General features: G+C 43.1%; 1 protein-coding gene across 9 annotated transcripts in view; it reads left to right on the top strand.

Annotated features, from left to right (window-relative positions):
* The window catches only part of DEPDC5 (DEP domain containing 5, GATOR1 subcomplex subunit), a 148360-nt gene that overhangs the window by 101491 nt on the left and 34829 nt on the right, over nt 1–12040 (top strand). For 8 of the 9 annotated variants that reach the window (XM_049865363.1, XM_049865362.1, XM_049865359.1 and 5 more), the window contains one exon: nt 6760–6868. In XM_049865363.1, the coding sequence (XP_049721320.1) occupies nt 6760–6868 (109 nt within the window). Of the gene's footprint in view, nt 1–6759; nt 6869–10530; nt 10597–12040 lie in introns of all 9 variants that reach the window. The other variant, XM_049865366.1, reaches the window with a different exon arrangement.

The raw sequence follows: 12040 nt of genomic DNA, 5'->3' as shown, positions 1-12040 counted from the left end.
GATCTGTTCCAGTTTTGCTTCGTTGGCCTTGACTGAGCCATTTCAAACTGGTTTGAAGCCCTGGTGTTTAGAAATGGCCCCCACTTCTGCAAAGGGTTGGGGGGTGTCGGGAGGCAGAGTCTGGCTGGGAGGCTCACATGTCCAGGCAAGAGGTACCAGAGGCTGCATGGAGGGGTGGGGATAACAGCGCAAAGGAAGGGTGCAGTGAGAGAAACGGGAAGAGCGTAGCCAGGTGATTAGAAGGGAAGTGAGGGGAGGAGAACTAGGGTTGATTGGGCTCATGACTGAGGGAACTGGTTCCTCTTCACAAAATCTCTTTTATTGGGCTAAGAAAAGACTCTAGAACCCTGCCTGTCAGGTTCTCCCTGTAACTAACCACAGACCTTTCCCACTGGAAAAAAGAACAAGGAACATATGTTGCTAGGAGGGTGTGAATCTGAGGGTGGGGGGATCTTATTTTAATTTTTTAATGAGTCATTGTGTAGTACACTCCAAGAAGCTTCTTTCTGCTCAGACTGGAAGAGGAGGACTAATTTGGGGTGGTAGCATCCCCCGATATGAAGGGTGAGACTCTCAGCTCACCCCATAGCAGGGGCAGGACAAAAAGAGGCCCCAGACTTCTTCCTTGCCCTGGATGACTGTTCCTGGGTAACGTGGTCCATTTTCTCAGTGCTAGAGGTAACGTAGAGGGACCCAGACCTTTATGTAATGTTTACTGATGCATACTTTTTGTTTGTTTGCTTTTCTTTTTCTTTCGTTGCACCAAGCAGATTCAATTTTATTTACTATGAAAAACAATGTTATAGAAATATGAAAATGAATTTTAAAAATTTTGCCAGTAGTCCCACCATCTTACCATAACTGTGTTTATTTCTTCCAGTTCCCTTCCAATCTTTATTTGTAGGCATGTGCACTTAGTCAGGCTCTTGTGGAAGACAGAGGCTCCTGAAGTCTGCCTTATGCTGATTAACAGCATGGATGAGACAAGTCTGGGAAGCAGGTGCCAGTCAGTGGGCTTCTCTGCTCCTATTAGCTGAGGAGAACCCAGCGACAGCCAAGGCAGGACAGAGAGGGAGACACCCCAAAGAGACAAGATGTTCATGGCCTGTCCAAGATGGCTCTCGTCCTGTATACTTGTAGCTAAAGGTTCCACGGTGAAAGCACACTGGCAGTGTGACATTAACCCTCATCTGTCTGCAGCATCATTTGAGGAGCATCTGTGTGCTTTTTCTCACCCTGTCTCTGTGGAGGGTGTGTCCTCTTCCTCCCCGCACATATGTCACTTCCTCTGTGGAGGCATTGCTGGAGACCCTCTTCCTGGTAGAGTATCGTGTGCCCTCATGTATGTTCCTGCATATATACGTATACATCATCTCTGGTTGTTTTGTGTCTAATCTCTCCTCCTGAGCCGTTAGACAAGGAGCATCTTACAAAGACAGGGTCTTATTCATCTTTCAATCTGATTCCCAACCTGTGGGTGAGCATGTAGAGGACAACTCAATAAATGTGATTTATTGTGTGTATCAGATGACACATCCGAGGGGCCACTGTGGGTTAACCCAGACTTCCTGCCACAGCTGGCCCAGCCCTAGCCTACTGCTGCAGCCTCAGAAGATGCAAGAGAACATCACAGTATGTGTTTGTGGATGAGGCTGAGAAAGGCTGTACTGTAATGTAGGAGACAGACAGAGACAGTATGGTATAAGTCAACGAGAAAGGATCAAGCACTGATTCTGCTTTTCCTATGGGAATTACAGCTCAGGGTAACCAAGTGATTGGTGTGGGGAAGTTTCTTTTTTTAAATATTCCAGCTAGTACATATAGAAGGAATGGTAGGATATCACTATTGTGTAGTCTCTAATGAATTAATGAACATAGCAGAGATTGTCAATGTCTGCTAACATCACCAAAGAGTGATAACTAGACATTCTGGGCCTCCATGTAGAAGTACACACCACCAGTAATGAAATATTCTTACCCAAAAGCAAACCTAACTCTGCTCGGACCTCTAGATACAACTTCTGATTTTCAGGACCTGCAGGGCACAGAGGAACATGTTAAGCAATAAAGGGGGTGTTATCTGCAGAATCTACACAGTGTAAATTTGTAGGACAAATAAACAACTTTCTTCAAAAAATAAATTGCAAGGGTAAAAGGGGAGATGGAGAGGAGCTTATAGTTCAAGACACTTAAGAAACATAACGTATTGCAAAGTAGGGATCTTAATTGAATCCTGTTTGAACGAATTGTAAAAAATTTTTTTTTTGAGATAATTGGAGAAATACTTTATATTACGAAATTTGAAACAATTTTAATGTGTGATAATAGAATTTTCTAAGTTATTACCTTTTAGAAATACTGTGCACACTGAAATATTTATAGATGGAAATATGTGTAAATTTTGCTTCAAAATAATCTAGGTGATGCAACCAATGTCACAAAAAAATTTGTGTATGTTTTTGAATGAGAAACTAATTTCTGCTATAAACTTTCACCTAAGACACAATAAAATTTTAAAAATATATAATCTAATACACAAAAACTAATTCAGAATGGATCAAAGACCTAAATATAAAACCAAAAATTATAAAGATCGTAGAAGAAAAATTAGGGTCAGTGCTAGAGGCCTAACACACAGCATAAATAGGATACAAACCATAACTAATAGTACACGAACACCAGAAGATAACCTAGATAACTGGAATCTTATTAAAATTAAACACTTATGTTCATCAAAAGACTTCACCAAAAGAGTAAAAAGAGAACCTACAGACTTGGGGAAAAATTTTTGGCAATGACATATCTGACAAAGGTCTGATCTCTAAAATCTGTAGAAAAATCCAACACTTTTACAACAAAAAGAAAAATAATCCCTGACAGGGAGCACAGCAGAGGACCCCTGAGGGAGCAGGAGATCAGTGGGATACAGACCCCAAATTCTCATAAAAAGACCAAACTTAATGGTCTGACTGAGACTAGAGGAATCCCGGCGGCCATGGTCCCTAGACCTTCTGTTGGCACAGGACAGGAACGATCCCCGAAGACAACTCGTCAGACATGAAAGGGACTGGTCAGCGGGTGGCAGAGAGACGCTGATGAAGAGTGAGCTAATTATATCAGGTGGACACTTGAGATTGTGTTGGCAACTCTTGTCTGGAGGGGGGATGGGGGGATAGAGAGAGAGGGAAGCCCGCAAAATTGTCGAGAAAGGAGAGACTGAAAGGGCTGACTCAAGAGGGGGAGAGCAAGTGGGAGTAGGGAGTGAGATGTATGTAAACTTATATGTGACAGACTGATTGGATTTGTAAACGTTCACTTGAAGATTAATAAAAGTTATAAAAAAAAAAAAAGTACCACTCCAAAAAAAAAAAAAAATGGGCAAAGGTATGAACACACACTTCATAAAAGAAGATATTCAGGCAGCTAACAGACACATGAGGAAATGCTTGCGATCACTAGACATTAGAGAAATGCAAATCAAAACTACAGTGAAATACCATCTCACCCCAATGTTACTGGCATGAGTCAAAAAAACAGAAAATAACAAATGTTGGAGAGGTTGTGGGGAGATTGAACTCTTATGCCCTGCTGGTGGGAATGCAAAATGGTGCAACCATTTTGGAAAATGGTATGGTGCTTCCTTGAAAAGCTAAAAATAGAAATATCATAGGATCCAACAAACCCATTCCTAGGAATATATCCTAGGGAAATAAGAGCCGTCACACGAATAGACATATGCACTCCCACTCATTGCAGCATTATTCACAAAAGCAAAAAGATGGAAACAACGTAAGCACCCATCAACAAGATGAAAGGATAAGCAAACTATGGTACATACAGACAGTGGAATACTACACAGTGATAAAGAACAATGATGAATCTGCAAAACATCTCACAACATGGATGAATCCAGAGGACATTATGCTGAGTGAAATATGTCAATCACAAAAGGACAAATACTGTAGAAACCACTATTATAAAAACTCATGAAGAAGTTTCCACAGAGAAAGAAACAATCTTTGATGGTTACGAGGGAGAGGGACAGGGAGGAAAAAACACTAAATAGACGATAGATAACTGGTAACTTACATGAAGGGTAAGACAGTACACAGTACTGGGGAGATCAGCACAACTTGAACATGACAAAGGCATAGAAGCTTCATAGGCACATCCAAACTCCCTGAGGGACTGAATTACTGGGTTGAGTGCTGCGGACCATGGTCGTGGGGGACATCTAGCTCAATTGGCATAACATAGTTTGTAAAAAAAAAAATGTTTAACGTCCTACTTTGGTGAGTAGCATCTGGGGTCTCGAAAGCTTGTGAGTGGCCATCTAAGATCCTGTACTGGTCCCACCCCATCTGGAGCAAGGGAGAAAGAAGAAAATCAAAGACACAAGGGAAAGATTAGACCAAGGGACTAATGGACCACAGCTACCACAGCCTCCACCAGACTGAATCCAGCACAACTAGATGGTGCCTGGCCACCACCACCGACTGCTCTGACAGGGATCATAATAGAGAGCTGGAGAAAAATGTAGAACAAAGTTCTAGTTCACAAAAAAAGACCAGACTTAACTAGTGTGATAGAGACTGGAGAAACCCCGAGAGTATAGCCCCCAGGCACCCTTCTAACTCAGTACTGAAGTCACTCCTGAGGTTCACCCTTCATCCAAAGATTAGACAGGCCCATAAAACAAATGATAATACACGTACCTCAACCATGTATTCAAGACTAAATGGGTATACCAGCCCAGGGGAAGGACAAGAGGGCAGGAGGGGGCAGGAAAGCTGGACGAATGGGAATGGGAAACACTGAGGTTGGAAAAAACCCATTGCGGCCGAGTCAATTCTGACTCATAGCGACCCTATGGCAGAGTAGAACTGTACCATTAAGTTTCCAAGGAGCAGCTCTTGGGTTCAAACTCCTGACCTTCTGGTTAGCAGCCGAGCTCTTAACCACTGCACCATCAGGGTTGGCAAAGAATGTTGAATATACCATGGACTGCCAAAAGAATGAACAATCTGTCTTGGAAGAATGTTCCTTAGAAGCAAGGTTGGTAAGACTATGTCTCACATACTTTGGACATGTTATCAGGAGGGGTTTGTCTCTGGAGAAGGACATCATGCTTGGTAAAGTAGAGGGTCGGTGAAAAAGAGGAAGACCCTCAACGAGATGGATTGACACGCAGTGGCTGCAACAATGGGCTTAAGTATAACAACAATCACAAGGATGGCACAGGACCAGGCAGTGTTTCATTCTGCTGTGCTTAGGGTTGCTGTGAGTTGGAATCAATTCTACGGCACCTAACAACAAGGTTGAAAAGGGGAGAGTGTTGACATGTTGTGGGGTTGGCAACCAATGTCACAAAACAATATGTGTATTAATTAATGAGAAACTAATTTCCTCTGTAGACCTTTATCTAAAGCACAGTTAAAAACAAAACAAAAAATATATAATCTAGGCAAACAGGTATAGATGAAACAAGATTGGCTTTAAGTATATAATTTGGAGTCTTGGGTATGTAGGGGTTTATTATATTATCTTTACTTTTGTATGTGTTTGAAATTCATAATAAAAAGTATAAAGAGTGTGACAGTTTACTATAGGAACATATTTTTAACTTCAGAATTTAAGATGAGAAGTGTCACAGGTTGGGTTCACGGGAAACAGACTCTGAAGCAGAGTATAGTGTGCAGGATATTGATAAAGAATGGCCTTAGGATTAGCACCTGTGGGAGGGAGGGGACAGAAGCAGGACTGCAGAGGGAGAAGCTGAGCTGTGATGCAGGCCCAGTGACAGCCTTGGCTGGCCTATGTGAGAGCTGACACTAGACCAGCCTCCAGAGGTGACCCACTTGGGACGACAGGGCTGGGCCTTCATACCTCCTCATCCACCATTCATTGGATGTGGACAGCCAAGTCATGCAGGCAGCAAGGCCTTCACGACAGGGATCTGAGCGGTGCCTCGCAGTGTCTGCCACCAGAAGTGGATGTCACGGTGATAATGAAGCATTTAAGACTCTAATGTGACTCTTCCAAATACCTACTAAAAATAGAATGCGATATATTAAAACGATTTCATTTGGAGGAATATTTAAGCTATAAATAGTTCATAGTTAATTTTAGTAAGGAGAAAAATTAGGAAAATAAGTATGTGAATATGCATTTATGTACATCAGAATGAGATGAGATGTCATAGGAAAACCATAGTTGTTTTGTGTTATGAGATAATGCCTGTGAGATTTATGTGACTGTTTTTGTGTGCGGGGAGACGGATGCAAGTATATATGTTTGAAAGATTAACATATAAATACCTTCAGAATGTATAGGAAGTTATCACATTTTCCCCTATTTAATTTATGCCGCATGCTAATATAACCTTAATTTTCAGAATATGCTTTTGCTGGTGTATTTAATAAGAAATTGGGAAAAAGTCTCCCCAAAGGATTGAAAACATGGTGTTCATGGATGGAATCACTGAAACCTTATCACTCGCTTTTGCAAAGTCATATGTAAGCACTAGGGCCCACCAGGATGCTTTTTAAATTGGACTGTTTTCTGATTTCCCATGGAGGACTTGTGATTGTCGAGGGCAATGAATGAAGTAAAGGGTATCATGCAGGACCTGAGGGGGAAAACATGGCAGAAACGTGTGTTCAAAGACGACACGACTAAGATGTCTTTATCTTGGCTAATGTGGGTCCTTCACCCGGGAGCTCTGAACAACTTGCAGCCATCTGTGTTTCTTCCTTTCAGGTGCCTTGGAGAACAGCAGGCAGCAGTGCATGGTGGGAAGAGCTCCACCCAGCCTGCAGAGAGCAGCAGTGTTGCCATGACACCCACATACGTGGACAGCCCACGAAAGGTAAGAAACCCCTCCAGTGATGGGGGGCAGGGCTGCCTTGTGATGTGGTAGGATGAGTTGATTGTATATTTTCTTACCCAGTTCCTATCCCTGGAAGGTGAAGGAGATTCCATAGATGTCTTTTATTTTTCAGAATTGTGGTCAAACGGTGTATCCATCTGTATATTAATTTATTTTACTTTAGTATCATGAAATTTCCCTATGTCATTAAATATTTCTCAAAAGCATAATAAAAAAATAGTTATATAATATTTAATCATACAGATGTACCCTCATTACACTTTTTGGCTAAAAATGTAGATGGTTTCTCTGATTTTTCTATATTTTTTAGTAACTGTTTCATTAATTTTATAATCATTTTTTAACATGTCGCCGTTATAAATAATGCTGCAAACATTATTTGTACATAATTTTTGACCACATCAGTTCTTATTTCCTTAGGAAGGATTACTAGAATTACACTACTAGGATGGAGGGATTAAAGTATAAGAAAAAGTATCAACTAAGGCTACAAGCATCTTATAGAATCTGTAGACCAGAGTCGGCAAACTGTTAAAGGGCCAGATAATATTTTAGGATTTGTGGGCCAAGAGGCAAATCAAAGCTATTATGTAAGTACTTCTATAATCATTTAAAACTACAAAAACCACTCCTGGCGCTCAGGCCACAAGAAAGCAGGTCGCTGGCCGGATCTGGCCTGCTGGCAATAGTTCGCAGACCCCTGCTCCAGGCAGTGGCTTTAGCTGCAGTCCCAAGGATGATCTTTGTGTAACACTGTTGGTCAAGGGAGGGTCTTTTCACCTGTCCTCACATGTGTAGTTGAAGACCAGCAGCTTCTCTGCGTCCACATTTTCTGGCAGGGAACGGACACAAATGAAACAATGAGATACACAGGAGCCTGTGTGTTGTCCACTAGTTTTATCTCTGCTCACTTGTCATCTTTAGGGATTAGAAACAGTGCCAGGGACAGGACTGAGAAGTGGAGAAAGTATAGAGTCACAGCGTTAAGATGCACCAAAGACCAAATATTAATTGGCTGTACAGAATGCTTCCCTAACGTTGCCTTCCAGCTGAATGCGAGAATCCACATGTATGAATTGTCAGTAGTGCTGGATGTTGAGTCCCAGGTCGTCAAGGCGAAGCAGACATGTCGTGAGATGGCCAAAGTGGAGAGCCCTGGCCAACATGCCCAGGAATTTCTCGTGTAGGCTGCCTGGGGTGCCTGAATCGGCATCTCCACAGCCCACCTTTCCGTGGTCTGTCCCTGAAGTTTGCAGTGGCTTATAGGAAACAGCACCGAGGTTGATAAAACAGACCCTCCAAGTCTGTTTGCTTTTAGAATTGAGGAAAAATTGTAGGAAAACAGGGACCTGGAGAGTTATCAAATGCCATTTCTGAATTTCAGTGATGATAAAGCATAAACAGTAGAAAGATTTTGAAGGGACAGAGGGCACTTTTTTTTTTTTAAGCACTTTTTTTAAAATTGTACTTTAAGTGACTGTTTACAAATCAAGTCAGTCTCTCATACAAAAATTTATATACACCTTGCTGTATACTCCTAATTGCTCTCCCCCTAATGACACAGCACACTCTTTCCCTCCACTCTCTATTTTCGTGTCCATTCGGCCAGCTTCTGACCCCCTCTGAGAGTGCACTCCTTGACCTTAAGAAGATGTAAGAAAATCAGAAAAGATCTAGCAAACAGGCTGTCAACTGACGAGGCAATGCCTGTGGGAGACAGGCTAGAAGGATTAGGATTCAGCGTTAAGCGTTCGTGCATTCAGGTGTTATGGAGCGCCTTACGTAGGCTAGGCATTAGGGGGGTGGAGATAAGAGCTACCCTAGCTCTCAAGGAGCTCGCAGTTTATATTGGGAATAAACCTGTAAGTAATGATTACGGCACAGCAAGATAAGGGTATGGTGGTGATACATTTGACCAAGATTATAGCCACACAGAGGGGGCTCTTATTAAACTGTTCCCTATAATAGCAAAGGTAGATGGGGGCTGTCATAATGAAATGAATGAAATCATGTAGAGATTAGGTGTCTTTGGGGAAGTGACTCACCCTCTCTGGGCCTTACCTTCTCCCTCCTGAAAATGACTTGGTTAGACAAGTCATTGGCTTCCAAATTTGTATTCATGAAGCTCTTTGTTCAGATAAAACGCACTCTGAATAGGTGCTGATAGAAGAGCTTTCTCCGGTGGTGGACGGTGGATGGGGCAGGAGAGCCGGACCTTCCCTTCCTGCTTTGTCCTCCTCTTCACCTCCAGAAACCTTTACAGAACCCCCAAGGCTCCCTGGGATATTTGACAGCCATTGGATGTGATGGAATCAGAGGTCACTTTCGCCTGCATAAGGGGCAGCAGCAATTAACGCTGGCCTTCTACTTGGTGCCTTGCTACTGGGTAAGAAAAGGCTGGTCCAAGCCAGAGTTTTAAGATCTTGCTGGTTGTCAGGGCAGCACTGTAGATCTGAGGAATGATCAGTGCTCCTGGCACTGTCTTCATGTGTCTTACCAGTGCTGTTAGGAGCCCTGGTGGTGCAACGGTTAAGTACTCGACTAACTGAAAGGTCGAATGTTCGAACCCACTAACCACCCTGTGGGAGAAAAAACCTGGCAATCTACTCCTGTAAAGATTTACAGCCTAGAAGACCCTATGGGGCAGATCTACACTGTCCTATTAGGTTGCTATGAGTCAGAATTAACTCAGTTGACCCAACAGCACTCAACAAAATGCTGTTAAGACAGCCACCATGTCCCTTCAGAGAGATGGTTATTCCTATGTCATTGACTAAAGGCCAAAGCTAGGATCCTGTTTCCGCTTCGAAACCAATGGGGGCTACGAGAGCTTAGGTGTGTGAAACAGCTATCAAAGGTTTATTTGGAAAACTGTTTCAAAAGGATTCTTTGGAAAAGCCCTCTATGTCATTTTTGTTTCAAATACTTAGTGACTTGAACCTTACCAGAGAGTAGGTTAGGAGGGGGAGACATTTTCATGAAGCCTCTTATGACACTTGTGCATCTGACATTACGTATTTCCTAGCTTCTTGATGATGCTTTTGTCACACAACCAGTAGGGGAGAAGGTATTGCTGTTTCTGTACCCCTTGTCTGTTCAGAAAATTAAGAATGTTTTCAGCATTCCTCTTCTCCCATCTGGCTGCCATGTTAGTGACAGAGGCAGAAATGGAAACCTCAGGCCTCTGTGCAGCTCACCCCTCAACCAGGTGGGAGGCCAGGATGCTGCCATGAAGCCACTCTCTGCCATCCTACCAAGCTGCTCTGTGGCCTTTCCATTGCTAGGCATAGGTCTGAAGGAATTTCAGAGCTATGTGAGAGGATATAAGCATCCACTTTTCTCTGATGAGACCTGTGGGATCTTGGACATACCTTCTAGCCCAGGTGCTTCTCCCCCACAGATGGGGCACCTGCCCAAGAAGGTATGAGTTCCTGCTAATGCTTTGCACTTGAATATTGTCTCCCTGGATGGATCTTTTTTTTTTCTCTCTATTCCCCTCATGTGTCCCCGTTCTTCCCTCTTTTTTTTTTTCTTTCCCTTCCTTTGCCTTCCCATGATGGTTAACCACTGGTACCCATTCCGTTTCTTCACTTCCTTGCACCTGCTGCTGCTGCTGCTGCTTCCTCCTCCTCTGACTTCAGGATGGGGCCTTCTTTATGGAGTTTGTCCGCAGCCCACGCACAGCATCGTCTGCCTTCTATCCACAGGTTAGTCCAACCCCGGGCGCCAAGCCTGTGCATGCCTGTCCTTTTGGCAGACGCCACGGGTGGAATTGGGCTAACACTGAGTGTGAGGGGCAGTGAGACTGAATGTGAGCTCAGAGGTGTGTATTCTCCACCATGGTGTTCACAGCAGCAAAGGGGCTGGAAGACATTCATAAATGAGAACATACAGTTCCACCACCATCGACACACGTGCTTCTTCTCTCTTTCTGTCTGCTTCACATCAGTTTGCCACTGAGTCTTTGTCACGTTGTGGCATCTTCCTCTGTAGGTATTTCTGCTCATATAATGTAAGTGACATGAAATATGCTTCCTTAAGGACTGAACACTTATTTTTTTTCTCCTAGTAGAGCCAGATAAATTCCTACCTGTGTTTGATGAGGTGGTGAAAATGAAGCAAACAGTTATTAATAGGCATGTACTAGGTCATTAGCTGACAGCACACAGCCTGGGCAGCTCGCCTCGCCCTTGGCTCCACCGAGCTCATTTGTCAGATAAGAGGTTTGGACTAGATCTTCAGGGGCCTTCTCAGCTTTAAAACTCTTAACTTACTAAGTGCCAAGCACATGTATTACCTCATTTCATCCTCATAACATAACCTATGAGTTAAGTAGAAGTTTCATTCTAGTTTTTACAAATGAAGAAATCAAGGCACAAATAAAATTGTCACGTGCTCAAAGCACACAGTAAGGGGTAGAGCTGTGATTTAAATTCTGGACCCACAGCTTGACTCTCAACCTGCTCTGTGATTACCATTAGTAATTGGCCTGGTGGCATAGTTGTTAAGTGCTCAGTTGCTAATCAAAAGGTCAGCATTTCAAACCCACCAGCCACTCCATGGGAGAAAGATGCAACAATCTGTTTCTGTAAAGATTAACAAAACTAAACCAGCCTTGGAAACCCTATGGGGCAGTTCCGCTACGTCCTATAGGGTTGCTATGAGTCAGAATTGACTCGATAGCAATGGGTTTAGTTTTTGGTTTAGATAAGGAGAAGCTGGGCTCCCTGCCCTTTATAGAGGCCTCTGGGTATATGAAATTAACTTAGCTACAGAGAACCAGTTATAGAGACCTGAAAGCATTGGGAAGGTTTATGCAGAGTGGAACAAGCTAAGGAGGATGGGAGTTGGGAGGTTCACCAGCAAAGGTTATTGAGTCCTCATTTGATGGATGAAATTGTCGTTTGTTGAGTACCCACTCTGTCTGCTATAGCGCAGAGGGCTTTGCAATCATAATCTTCATTACAGCCTATGAGGTGCAGGTATTATGACACCGTTTTCCAGGTAATGAAACTGAGTCTCAAAGACATTGCCTTGTCAATGGGCACACATCTAGTGAGAGGCTGAGCCCCTCCACCACCCTGTTCACTTTGCTGGGAGTGAAAGGGCTTAGTTAACAGTGGAGTTATTATGGATTGAATTGTGTCAGAA

Source organism: Elephas maximus, chromosome 22 (genome assembly GCF_024166365.1).
Source record: "Elephas maximus indicus isolate mEleMax1 chromosome 22, mEleMax1 primary haplotype, whole genome shotgun sequence".
Lineage (NCBI taxonomy): Eukaryota > Metazoa > Chordata > Mammalia > Proboscidea > Elephantidae > Elephas > Elephas maximus.
The sequence above is the reverse complement of the archived record's forward strand: the minus strand, read 5'-3'. Positions and strand labels throughout refer to the sequence as shown.